The 14,883-nt window shown below is 39.9% G+C and overlaps 1 protein-coding gene across 1 annotated transcript in view; it reads right to left on the bottom strand.

Annotated features, from left to right (window-relative positions):
- zmat4a (zinc finger, matrin-type 4a) overlaps positions 1-14,883 on the bottom strand; it is a 53,901-nt gene that overhangs the window by 30,324 nt on the left and 8,694 nt on the right. Inside the window, exon 2 of the mRNA XM_058070340.2 lies at positions 11,907-12,008. Coding sequence (XP_057926323.2) covers positions 11,907-12,008 — 102 coding nt within the window. The remainder of the gene's footprint in view (positions 1-11,906; positions 12,009-14,883) is intronic.

Here is a 14,883-nt window from a genome sequence, read left to right on the forward strand (position 1 = left end):
TTAAATGTGAAATAAAACCAACCTGAAGACGCATACCTCATCCAAAAATGATAACTGCCTCCAATTTGCCACATACCAAAAACTGCCTTTGAGTAATGTTGATACATTTATTTATTAGGGATGAGCCGGATACTCTTTTTAGATGAGTATCCGTTACGAATAATGCATTTTTTGCAAAGTACGAGCATGAAACGAGTACAGCTTATCATTATCCGTAATCACGATGAAGGGAAATCCTCATTGGGTGACTATTTATGTATTTATTATTTATTCACTCTTTACGCCCTGGGAAGCCAGTCTCACACAGCGACCGCTCCTCCCTCGACTGATTTGCTCGAGCCGGAGAGAGGAGACATGTCTCTCGCTCTTTCAAACACAGACACAATACAGACGGCGACGCTCTGCTGGCTTGGCTCCAGCTGACATTCTCTATTTCACTCCATTTCAGTCTGGATGATATTTAAAGTTGCAGAGTCGCTTGTGTCGTATTGGTCACTGACTCTTGTTTTAGGATTTTTTTAACAGTCACTGTCTGTTTCATTCATTTTTTTCCTCAGCTTAATTCTAATTTTGCTGGTGAATCAATTGGAAAACTTTGCTCGTAGTACTGAACGCAGTACATTAGAGAAAAATACAGTGAACAAGGCTGACAGATTATTACCGTTTGCCATCACTTGATCAAACTCCATGTGCAATATATTAAGTCAGGGGTCTCAAACTCAATTTACCTGGGGGCCAAAGGAGCTAGGGTCTGGGCAAGGCTGGGCCGCATCAGGTTTTCCCCCCAAAAAAACAAAAAAAAAACGCATTTATTAAAAACAGAAAAATATACAAACTTTTTCAGTGCTTTAGTTCCGATTTTCTACAATAAAAGCTCTGATAAAACATTCCACTGTTTTCAAATATCTTAATTTTTATTTTTCTGCACAAATTAAGATGAAAAATAAATAAAGAAAATCAATCAATCAGTAATAAATAAATATAATAATAAAACGGCAAATAATAAAAACTTAAGAAACCACATATAGTTGGTGGGTAGACAAATGATTTTTTTCAGATTAAAATGAACAAAGCATTATTAGAGCCCTGTAGACATGACAAAACACGACTATAGTCACATTTATACTCTTTTTATTAACAACATATTGCGCAACTGCAGGGTCTTGAGACACATGCTAACTCGCAAACTAGAGATCTAGTGACCTAAACGGTAGCCTTCAAGTTATTTCCTTTAAACTTAAATAGCCAAAAACTTACCACTTCCACACGGATAGGGAGGATAACTATTAACAGTTATTTAACCTTTAACATAAACATGAATCAAACGTAATAATTTTTTCTGGGTACATGATACCATACAGCATCCATATCAAACTTGCGCGGGCCGCACTAACATTAAACTTTCATATCAAGGCGGGGGCCTCAAACTAGTGTCCTGCGGGCCACATTTGGCCCGCGGACCGCGTGTTTGAGACCCCCACTCTAAGTGCAATATATTAAGTTCTAAGTGAAGTATTTCTATAATGCCTCATATTAACTCACTCGCAAGATCTCATAGTGTATAGACTGGTCATATATTTCATCTCATTTCATATTATCTGCATACTGTATTTGTATAAAACTCTGGGTAAAATTGTTGATTTGTTAATACTTGGGTTGTTTATATTGTTGATTTTCTTATATTGTGTATTTTGTACTTATACCCTTAAACTTATACCCAGGTTAGCTTTGCTGTTGATTATGTTTTCCATTCTCCAGTAAAGGTTCTTTACGTTTTCAAACTCTTCAATTATAAGCACATACGATGATGATAATTTGTGTCAGTAACAGAAAAGGCAAATATTTCCATCCCATTAATTCCCAAGCCAATAAAAATGATGGTAGATTGTTGACGTCATCATTCATACCAAATCTATAACCTCTTATGCACCCCAGACCCATTGCAGCTATTAGGAGACCTCACGGGGCTAATGATCCATCCATGGGAAATCATAAATAGGAGATCATAGAAATGAGTTTTTTTATCTGCATATGACAGGTTTCACTTGCAAGAGACTGCAGCTGTGACCAATGTGGGCTGCAGTGACTCTGCCTAAATTGTGTTCTGACTGTGCTGATGTAGGTTATCTGCAAAAACAACATACTTTGGGCATGAAGTGTTCACTTAATCAGTGTCATTATTTTGAGCGGCTGTGTTCCATTACTTGTGACCGAGTCTTGCAGATACACACAAGTGAAAGCCTTTGTTTAGACAGCCATTGTTTTTTTTTTTTTTTTTTTAAATCCAATTGAGACCCATGTTTTAGACGTCGTATACAGGAGGTCCTCAGGCTACGTTTAGGTTCCGTTCTAATGATGATCATGTAAGTCCAGTTTTAGTGTAAGATGGAACTCATCGTTCCTACTGTACACAGAACACATAAAGAACATATAAATTATAGCAATAAAAAGATTCATGCCTGGGGACGAGGACGGGTCAATAATGACACCACAAGATGTGGTTTAGATTTAGATGGCACATCCCAAAAAAATTGCTTTTTTCCTACAGAAAACATTTCAGCAATTATTTATAAACACATACGCGACCATACAGGTATCAAAAACCCACAATTTTTATATCTTTATGTCTGAGTCACCAATGAATCTTTTTGCCACGTGATTGGCTGGTGACCAGTCCAGGCTGAACCGTGGCTATCGCCCAATCTCACCTGGGATAGGCTCCAACCTACGACCCTAATCAGGATAAGCGTTATAGAAAAAATGTGTATGGATGTATTCAATAAATGTATGAGGAATATTACGGGTATATGCTGGATGGGATGTCGGAGCTGGGAATGACGTCACAGCTTTGTTCTGCAAAAACGTTCTCCAATGAGCATTGTGCAAACGGGTTAAAATAAACATAACATAACAAGGTTAGCTACAGGTTAGGCAGTCGACACATCAAGGGACTCAAACCCTTGCTGTGGACCGACTTATGTGGAGTCAGCAGCTCTTCACGGCGCCTCTGACTGGCCTCGGACCGATGAATGGGGCCGTGTGGGTTGTGGTTCTGGGTGCTGGAGCAAGAATATTTGGCTACATCATGTGCTATCTGGGTTGCATGGCCCAGTGGTTAGCGTGCAGACCTCAGAGCTAGGAGACCAGGGTTCAATTCCACTCTCGGCCATCTCTGTGTGGAGTTTGCATGTTCTCCCCGTGCATGCGTGGGTTTTCTCCGGGTACTCCGGCTTCCTCCCACATTCCAAAAACATGCTAGGTGCTAACATATATATATATATATGTTGACTATGTTGGGTAATATGAGGGTAAAGGTGATTATAACATGCTAGGTTAATTAGCCACTCCAAATTGTCCATAGGTATGAATGTGAGTGTGAATGGTTGTTTGTCTATATGTGCCCTGTGATTGGCTGGCCACCAGTCCGGGGTGTACCCCGCCTCTCACCCGAAGACAGCTGGGATAGGCTCCACCACCCCCGTGACCCTCGTGAGGAAAAAGCGGTAGAAAATGAATGAATGAATTATTGGAGCCTCTAGACATGAAATAGCACCCCTATAGTCACCTTTATCCGGAACAATGAGCCAGGAAAACTATGCTGCTATTCTGGAACTCGGAAATCCAGACTTCTGGCGCAGCAATAAACTTGTGTTGTCAGTGAACAATTGTGACTGAAAAGAGATTTATTGTACATTGACCCAAAAGTGTCTGGTCAGAGGGAACACACTGCTTCAAACTGTAAAAAGACTAATTGTTTTCACTACTCCAGACTACCATACCTTCTCTACCGCTGACCTTACCGCTCTCATATGGCTCCAAAATCATCCCCTTAGCCCTGGCTGTCATTTTCAAACCCACCCTCGCCTTTCTTCCGCTTGCCAAGCCAATCACAAAAACCTTTGACCCAAACATTCTGCAACAGAAAACCACATCCATTCCTTCGTTACATCCAGTGATGCAGCCTTGGTACATCCGTGGTACCACTTCCAAGGTTCACTGAGTCCTGCAAGCCTCAAATAATTCAAGTCCTATCTTCATCTCAGAAGGTTCTCTCATCTCGAACTGTGCATACTTCTTGCACTTCAAGTACAAAACTTGTAATGGCTAAGATTTTTAAGTTGGTATTCTCTCATTGCGGATCACATCAGTACTGTCCTAAAAAGCTACTCTGTCACCCCGTTTCTGTTGAGATGTCTATCTCATCTGTCCATCCACCCATTTTCTATACTGCTTATCCTCATTAGGGTCTGCTTGAGCCTATCCCACCTGACTTCAGTTGACACCCTTGCTAGTATAGACAAAACAACCATTCACACACAGACAAATTTAAAGTCACCAATTAACCTAGCATGTTTTTGGAATGTGGGAGGAAACCGGAATACTCTGAGAAAACCCACTCATGCACGGGGAGAACATGCAAACTCCACACAGAGATGCCTAGAGATTCAAACCCAAATCCTTCCGATTCTCTGACTGTGCGAGTTATTGTGTGTAGCTGCTCTACAGGAGAGCACAACTCAATGCAAAGGTTTATATTGAGTTTGGCTCCTGCCAAACCAAGAGCTCGGCACAGTATTGAAATGATTAGTAGCAGCTGTGAAGTAAAGGAGATGTCATGAGATTGGCCATAAATTAGGTGCACCACTGTGTAAGCCACAGTGCATTGTAGTGTCATAGCCCAAATAAACATTTCATCACCCAACATTTGTGGGTTGATAAAATAACGGTTTTTAGAGTATATAGGTCTGCTTTAAATGATCAACTTAATGTTTATGTCTATCTACATTATGGTCTGTTTTATTTAGATTTGTGTTGGATACTGTGTAGCCAACATGCTAACCATTGGGCCACCGTGCAGCCACATGTACGACATTCTGCCTTATTTATTAGGTACTATTAATTGTTTTTGCAAATGTGCTAAACATTGCTTGTATTTAGTCGGAACAAATGTGTGCATTGGAGTTAAATTTAGAATGTGATTTAATTAACCTCATTACCCGAGAGATGTTGCTTTGTCTATGCTGACAATGTGATGTGTGTTAACTAAGCCCGAATACTAGTAGTGAGCTGCTGTGATTGACTAATCCTCGCCTCCCCAAATCAATAACTGTAATGGTCAAACTGAGTGGTCACGGAAAATGCTGATTAGGTCGTCAATAGCTGTCACACTCTCACTGCCAAAGCCGGATGTCATCCATCCATTTTCTATACCGCTTATCCTCACTAGGGTAGCGGGGGGATGCTGAAGGCTATCAAGCCGGATGCTGAGAAGCTAAATACAACAGAACATAATGTAGATAGACATAAACATTAGGTTTATCATTTAAAGCAGAGCATTGACCTGGGATTTGGGCTATGACACTACAACTGCACTGTGGCTTACACAGTGGTGCACCTAATTTATGGCCATGTTCTAATCTCATGACATCTTTACTTCACAACTGCTACTAATCATTTCAATACTGTGCTGAGCTCTTGGTTTGGCAGGAGCCAAACTCAATATAAACCTTTGCATTGAGTTGTGCTCTCCTATAGAGCCGCTACACACAATAACCCGCACAGGAAACTTTTTAGATCTTCCAGAATCTGCACCTATTCCAGCTGTAGTTCCTTGGATTTGTGCTTCCCGCCAAAACAGCCTGTTTTAATGTATTCCACTCATGGCCCACCTTCCAGCACCTTCTGAAACCGAGTGTTTTAAGCCATCCCAAACTTCCAAACTATCAGGGCTCACTTCCAAATGTGCAAATCTCATTATCTGAAACTTTGGCATAATTTAACACAAGAACACAACATTCTAACTACATTTATAGGTCAGAAAAGTGGAGAATTGTGCCTTTTTCACATTTGAAAATACTGTAAAAATGTCACTTACAGAATCGGCTTCTTTATTATATAATGAAAGATTAAAGTCTGCATCAAATTTAATCCATTAATACAATTGAATCGTATTAAATTCAATTGTATTGTTTGTACACTGCATCAAATTGTATGTTTTTTAAATATCGTTGTTCAATCGTATCTTAAGCGGTGATTAAATGCCATAAAATGTGAGTTAACTCTGGACAACATGTGATTAATCATGTGAGCAAACGATTAATCACTTAATCAATTAATTTTTTAAAATTCATTTTAATCGATTGACAGCCCTAATATACTGTATATACACATACCAACAATGTTCTTTCCTATCCTACCTCAAAGTCAAAAGGCACCATCCTGAGATAATGGCCGGATGAGAACAGAGCTCATTTTGTGCAAAGAAAGTCATTCCACTGTATATGATGATGTACTATAATGTCCCACTTTGAAAGTGCTGTCGTTGAAATAGCTCCTCTCTTTCTGAACTGTGGAACAGCTCAAACCCATCGACAGATTTTTCTCACTTTGCATTGCCCTTCGAGTTAATGAAACGCAGTTAGTAAGAGAAAGTGGACACACAGCGCAATAATAGGACAAATGTTATTATCACACAGAGTAGCTTTGAAAATAGGAAGACAGGCGCAATTGTACTCAGTTTACCAGTCGTGTGCAGTGCATTTGGTACCCAGCTTGTTACCACCACTATCACTAATCAGTACGGCTGTACTGTAGTATGTAGTATCGGGGTCACCAACCTTTTTGAGGCCGAGGGCTACTTTGTGAGCACGGATAGTATGAAGGGCTACATGACCTGTTTGTAGTAACCAAAATGACAAAACTGCACGGATCGCTTCTTAGTAATCAGAACAAAAGGAATAGTAGTAGCACAATGTGAAGCGGCTGCTCACATATCAATGTTAATTATTTTCCGCAATAATGGTCACAAAACATTTTTTAACAAGAAACATTTATGTGCTCACATATTTGAAAGACACATACATTTTTCTTCAAAATACGTAAAGAAAAATTCTTCTTCCCAATCACTGTGGAAAATGTAAGTCCTTTTTCGCTTTTCTGCCATGTTTTTTGGGGCTAAACTGCACGAGTAAGCTAACTCCTCATCACCGCTGCACTATATCGGAAAAGCGGTTAGCGAACACGTGCGCACACATGAACTTTGACTTGAGGTAAGAGTTTGTTATAAAATATATATTTTTTTAATTTTTGATGTTATAAAACGATTAAAAAATACATTAATGTAAGCAATTCTGATTCAAAATTTAAAGCACAAAATAACAATGATAATTTGTGACCAGTTAAGTGGTCCACGTGGGCGCATGGGCGCCCGCGGGCACAGCGTTGGTGACCCCTGATGTAGTATATGTACTGTAGTATGGCTTGTACGGATCTCCCGTACGAGCCGTTGCTAGCAAGTAAACAAAGGAAAGAGAGTTTTGCTGGCGCTCTGTGACATCACAAAGGGGCAGTTTTACCACGCCTTTTGAAACCGAGCCTTTTGAGCCATCTCAAACGTCTTTTAGGACTCACTTCCAAATGCACAAAGCTCATTATCTGAAACTTTGGCATCAGTTTAACACGAGAATACAACATTCTAACTACATTTATAGGTCAGAAAAGTGGAAAAAGCATAATAGGTAAATAAGATGACAGGGTGCAATGACTATACTACATTTCCCATATTTCCCATTTCGCCCACTAGATTGCAGCGTACCCACATCAACGCACATCAAACAAGTGGAACTGGAGATAAAATGATCCCAAAAGAGCAAAAGTCATACGGATGGAAGGTTATTTCAAGAAAGATGAGAAGGTAAGTTACATATACGTATGTGTTTCAAGGAGAAAACAATCGCATGCCTTCTGTGTTTGTCAAAGAGTTCAGAGCATTTTGCCACCAAACACAGATCTCAGCAGGCCAAAATGAGCCTTACAGAAAAACAACAAAATGTGCAAGAATTAAAAGGCAAACTGTGATCGCAGCACGGAGTCTCAACAGTGAAAGCCACAACCACAAAACGACAGGGCAGTGAAAGCTAGCTTTATTATTATTGTTGTTGAAGACATAGCCCGCACTGGAAAGTGTTTTTCAGAGGATGCATGCATGGTGAAGGTCTATGAAACCTCAAAATCTCAGTTTATCAAAAGACTGAGAATTAGCAGTGAAAATGCTGCCTTCAAGTTGCTGAAAGGTGCACTCAGTAGGTCTGTCTCAGTAAGTACTGCTATACGTAATTGTACACTTTTCATATGGAAACAACTAGGTGGCATGAATGAGCCATAATATGCACCTGCATGAACATTCACTTCAAGGAAAACTGCAATTTTTGGGGGGATTTTAACACGTCATTCCCCCCACAAATGTTGGGTGATGAAATGTTTAAGCCTGGAATGGGTTATCGATCTGGGATTTGGGCTATGACGCTACAACTGCACAGTGGCTTACACAGTGGTGCACCTAATTTATGGCCATGTTCTAATGTCATGACATCTCCTTTACTTCAAAACTGCTACTAATCATTTCAATACTGTGCTGAGCTCTTGGTTTGGCAGGAGCCAAACTCAATATAAACCTTTGCATTGAGTTGTGCTCTCCTGTAGAGCAGTGACACACAATAACCCGCACAGGAAACTTTCTAGATCTTGGATTTGTGCTTCCCGCTAAAACAGCCTGTTTTAAATTATTCCACTCATGCCCCGCCTTCCGGTACGCCCACTCCGCTGTGACTGGTCACACTCCAGAAACAACTAGGTGGCATGAATGAGCCATAATATGCACCTGCATGAACATTCACTTCAAGGAAAACTGCAATTTTTGGGGGGATTTTAACACGTCATTCCCCCCGCACAAATGTTGGGTGATGAAATGTTTAAGCCTGGAATGTTTTATCGAGCTGGGATTTGGGCTATGACACTACAACTGCACTGTGGCTTACACAGTGGTGCACCTAATTTATGGCCATGTTCTAATGTCATGACATCTCCTTTACTTCACAACTGCTACTAATCATTTCAATACTGTGCAGGAGCCAAACTCAATATAAACCTTTGCATTGAGTTGTGCTCTCCTGTAGAGCAGCGACACACAATAACCCGCACAGGAAACTTTCTAGATCTAGAACAAAAAAACTCCAAAAAACACCAAGTGTTCCCCTCACAACGATAATTTTATTGTATCTGCATATTTACGATGAATATCGATATATACGATATATACCCCGATAAGCAGTGCCTGTGTACTCTACAAGGAGTTTGCATTGTATTGTAATTTTTTTATGACACCCGTCCCTTAACTACACCCATATATTATACATTGTGAATGTTATATATTATACACTGTCAAAGACAGTAGAGAGAGTAATGGACTATGATGGACTATTTTAGCAGTTTTGAAACTTTTTATATCGTGATGCATAAAAATGCATTCAAAATGAGTTACAAGTACAAAAAAATGCATACATGTTGGCAGGTCTGCACTAATACTGAAAGTCCCCACTACATGTTACCAACCACATCAAAAACACAAATGCAAAAAAAAATTTGTATCCACTTTTTGTCTCATCAACAGCATGGCCCCATCATGTCATAGTGCATCAAAAAGACAATCCAAAATTCCTTCATTGCCAGGAGGCAGAAGTCCGGGTCATGTGTTCAGCATCCGTCACAAAATAACAAAATGAATATTTGATTTGGAATGTTACATTCCCTTCCTGTCTTAGAGAACAAAGCAGTTCAGTGTGCATTCTATACTACTTTAAATAGAAGTGAGCACATCACCCCATAGGAAACAACATTTGCAATAAAAAGCTGACTCAGAGTTTAGCCAACTGTGAAGAGCGGGAAGCTGACAAGCTTAAATCACCAAATCTATGTTTCCTTTTCACGCTCATCCATTTTTTTTACATTTCAGCAGCTACATTAATGATGATCAAATCTTTCAACGGTTCATAGTTTAATATTTTCTTGTGTTCATACCACAATTGCATGGCCTTCCGCATATCTTCCTCACATCACTGTCCGTATCCCACACCATTCCCACTCACGCTTTTGCCTCAAGCTGACAGCTGAGTGAGAGGCAACAGATGTAAACAAACTAACTTGACAGCAGTGACGCGAAAATGAAGGAAACCACCTGGTTGCCTCACTCGGCATCATTGCAGATCAGTGGAGGATTGAATAGTTTGCACATTTGCTGAAGGAGGAGATAACAAGAACAAACAAACCCCAGGGAATAAACTTCACTAACAGAAGACACAGCAACTGTATTGTGACATGAGAAGATAAACCGCACAAGGTTGAAATAATAAACAACAGGGTTTGATCCATGTGTGGAAGAGAGCACAATCTTTAGCACATGTTTATTCCCATTCTTCATCCAAATAATTCCAATTCCGTTTCCAATATAGGATTGATCTGCTTTCTCTAATTGTAAACACGGGTTTTTTGTTCCAACACAACCAAACACTTGGTCCTCTCCTCTTCATCCTCTACATCAGTGGTCTCAAACACGCGGCCCGCGGGCCAAATGTGGCCCGCAGGACACTACTTTGAGGCCCCCGCCTTGATATGAAAGTTTAATGTTAGTGTGGCCCGCGCAAGTTTAATATGGATGCTGTATGGTATCATGTACCCAGAAAAAATTATTACGTTTGATTCATGTTCATGTTAAAGGTTAAATAACTGTTAATAGTTATCCTCCCTATCCGTGTGGAAGCGGTAAGTTTTTGGCTATTTAAGTTGAAAGGAAATTAACTTGAAGGCTACCGTTTAGGTTGCTAGCTCTCTAGTTTGCGAGTTAGCATGTGTCTCAAGACCCTGCAGTTGCGCAATATGTTGTAAATAAAGAGTATAAATGTGACTATAGTCGTGTTTTGTCATGTCTACAGGGCTCTAATAATGCTTTGTTCATTTTAATCAGAAAAAAAATAATTTGTCTACCCACCAACTATATGTGGTTTCTTAAGTTTTTATTATTTGCCGTTTTATTATTATTATTATATTTATTTATTACTGATTGATTGATTTTCTGTTTATTTATTTTTCATCTTATTTTGTGTAGAAAAATAAAAATTAAGATATTTGAGAACAGTGGAATGTTTTATCAGAGCTTTTCTTGTAGAAAATCGGAACCAAAGCAAAGTTTATTCATTTTTCTGTTTTTAATAAATAAGTTTTTTGGTTTTTTTTTGGAAAACCTGATGCGGCCCAGTCTCACCCAGACCCTAGCTCCAGTGGCCCCCAGGTAAATTGAGTTTGAGACCCCTGCTCTACATCCTCCCACTTGGCCGATGATATTCAGCTTCACATCTCCACTACCTCCATCAACTCCAACATCTACTCCGCCCTCACCAACTGCTTAACTGACATCAAAACCTGGATGGAACACAATTTCCTCTAACTTAACCGTGACAATACAGATATTATCATCATCGGTCCCAAAAACATCACAACATCCACCCTTAACTTCTGTCTCAAACTGGACAGTGCCACCCTCATTCCATGATTGTGGTGAGGGCAACGAAGGAAGACAAGGCCAAGCAGGAGGTTCCATACAAAATAAGAATGACCAAACAGAAGCTAAAGCCCAAGAAGGTAACTTAAGCAAACTGCCACGCGGGAGCCTACTCCGGGCGTGACAGTACCCCCCCTCAAGGACGGATCCCAGACGTCCCAAAAAAGTTCAGAGTCAAAGAAGGATGGGTGGTGGGGGGACCGAAGGTGTGTCGCATGTGTGTTTAAGAAAGCTGAATATTTATTTAAACTTGAGACCTGTAATATTTGTTATCATTGGAATTTTTTCATGTAAATTGAGGGAGCAAAAGCAGTATCGGCCATCAGCTAAGGATGATGGAAAAAAATCGGTATCGGCATCGGCCCGAAAAAAAACACATCAGTCGATCCCAAAAAAATAATGTATAAATTGAACCAGAGGGTTAAGTGTATTGGTAAGTGAAGCACCGAGAGGGCGAAAAAACACAAAAATGTCAACTTTTCATTGACTTAAGATGAGCAAGAGTCTTCCTCACCTCATAGTGAGCAACCCGCTGAGACTCGGAGATGAGCTGAGCACTGCACACTCTGCAGTAGCTGTCTGTGAATAGCCCTTGGTCCACTTCTGTAGACTTCATCTGGTGAAGGACATCGAACACAGCAACATGGTTAGAGGTCCGTATGTACTTTCGGGAGAATAAATGTACATTTGAAACATTTTATGGCGTTGTATAAACAATAGCACTGCTTTGCAGGAAGAACCTAACCGAGGTCTGACGGAGTAAGTAGACAGTAATGTCATTTTATAATGTCATGGCGATTAATATTTCAATGTTTCATCGCCTCTGGCATTTAAAGTGGCAGATGCCGAGCAGCTCAAGCTTGAAATGAGTTGGAAAAAAATATCTTAACAAGCTCATGGAAACGTCAACCACAAGAACAAAAATGATGCTTTACAAAGATGAATTAAAAACAAACAAAACACAACAAGACATGTAGCATTTTGTATGCTAACCGAGGTTGCTAGGTTAATTGGCCACTCCAAATTGGTATGAATGTGAGTGTGAATGGTTGTTTGTCTATATGTGCCCTGTGATTGGCTGGCCACCAGTCCAGGGTGTACCCCGCCTCTCGCCCGAGGACAGCTGGGATAGGCTCCAGCATGCACGCCACCCTGGTGAGGATAAGCAGTATAGAAAATGTACAGTGTAAATCATGTTTGTATCAATTGTCTTGTTTCATTTATCTTTGGATATTGGATATCGACCAATATATCGGATATTGGGTTTTTTCTGCCCCCAATATCAGTTTTTTGCATCGAACCCAAAAATCCCATACGAGTTGGGCTCTAGTATTTATTGTTGATCATCTCATATATGACTATATTGATGAACATGTGACATGACCAACTCAGTTGTGGTATGTATGTGTCTGCATTATTTTTTTTTTTTTTATATAGTCCAAATTGACCTCTGGGAAACACTGCATACAAATCTGTATGGAAAATTTTTGCAACGTGAATGTGAACAGAACATGTCATCATGGGAATGGTTGGTTTTATAACAGATAGTGAAAGGAAAACCTTTGTTAAAATGTATCCTCGGTATCAAAGTCATTTGTTTTGTTTCACAACAACAGCAGAGCTCCATGAAGCTCCATGAATCTAACCTGAGCCGAACTTCTGGACCATTTCTGCTGTGACCAACCTTCGTCTCTACACAACTTGCCTTAGTCCGTTTGCCTTGGGCTCAACAGAGTTAAAAACCCACTCAAAAGATTGATGACTACTTGTGACACGCAAACTGGCAACCCGCTAATTTGATTGCCAACTTTTAATATTGCCGCACTGTTCCCGTAATGGTTTCTCTGTCCTGGCATTGTCCTTGACCAAGGTGAAACGCCATCTTGAGGAATGAGCTAACCGTTGGATGTCGACCATCGTGACTTTAATGATGTTACCAGCTCCTGGTCTGATTTGGTATTGATGATTAAATTGTGTAATGAACCCCCCGTTGGTTTACAATTGCCATGACTCCCTGTATCCAATTATGCTTGGTGAAAATTATTAATTTTCCTGGTATCTCATTTAGAAATTCAACCCTTGTGAATGTAGTAAAATCCATTAGCCTAATGAACTGATCACCAAGGAGGCGGACATGTAATTTAATTGAGGCGCTATTGATTTAGAGACCTACGACCATTATATTTAGGGACACTCCAGTTCCCCACGCCACAAAATATCAAGTTAATTGTTAATTTTTTTCTCTCATATATTTCTAGATCCCAGCAGTATTGCATTATGGGTATCTTTCCAATGCAACAAGACTATACCTTGTCCTTTTCAAAACCCAAATTACATTATTTATCTTATTTACACAATGGCATGTCATTTCCATGCATTTAAAGGTTACATTCACTCTCTGTGTCACCCACTGTGGAATTAGGCACCAATGCATGCCTTCACACACACACAAAATTTGATTTAGATCAGGGGTCTCAAACACGCGGCTCGCGGGACACTAGTTTGAGGCCCCCGCCTTGATATGAAAGTTTAATGTTTGATATGGATGCTGTATGGTATCATGTACCCAGAAAAAATTATTACGTTTGATTCATGTTCATGTTAAAGGTTAAATAACTGTTAATAGTTATCCTCCCTATCCGTGTGGAAGTGGTAAGTTTTTGGCTATTTAAGTTTAAAGGAAATAACTTGAAGGCTACCGTTTAGGTCGCTAGCTCTCTAGTTTGCGAGTTAGCATGTGTCTCAAGACCCTGCAGTTGCGCAATATGTTGTAAATAAAAAGAGTATAAATGTGACTATAGTCGTGTTTTGTCATGTCTACAGGGCTCTAATAATGCTTTGTTCATTTTAATCTGAAAAAAATCATTTGTCGACCCACCAACTATATGTGGTTTCTTAAGTTTTTATTATTATTATTATATTTATTTATTTATTACTGATTGATTTTCTTTATTCTTGATTTGTTTATTTATTTTATCTTATTTTGTGTACAAAAATAAAAAAATTAAGATATTTGAGAACAGTGGAATGTTTTATCAGAGCTTTTCTTGTAGAAAATCGGAACCAAAGCGAAGTTTTTTTTAATTTTTTGTTTTAAATAAATGCGTTTTTTTTTTTGAAAACCTGATGCGGCCCAGTCTCACCCAGACCCGAGCTCCAGTGGCCCCCAAGTAAATAGACCATCAAAGTTAAGGTTTGATCCTCCCTGGCTTTGAAGGAGACGAGGTCTTTGAATTTGGTTTTGGAACCCTTTTCCCGCAGATGCCGTCTGATGGTTATTGCACTGCTGTCGCTGTTGCGTTAAACCTTCTCTCCTCCCTCTTTGCCGGTTGCGCCAGTGGGAAGGACGGAGGCGTGGGTGCGCCACTCTACGTCAGACTGTAACACTCACAAAAATTGTAAAGTGCGCAGGCCACACCCCTCCTGGTCTACAAAAATGTCGCCCAAAGTCGAAAAGCTATCATTTGAATGCAGTCACTATTTCAATGGCG

The sequence above is a fragment of the Doryrhamphus excisus genome, linkage group LG3 (assembly GCF_037039965.1).
Source record: "Doryrhamphus excisus strain RoL-2023G ecotype Guam linkage group LG3, RoL_Dexc_Guam_v1.1, whole genome shotgun sequence".
NCBI lineage: Eukaryota > Metazoa > Chordata > Actinopteri > Syngnathiformes > Syngnathidae > Doryrhamphus > Doryrhamphus excisus.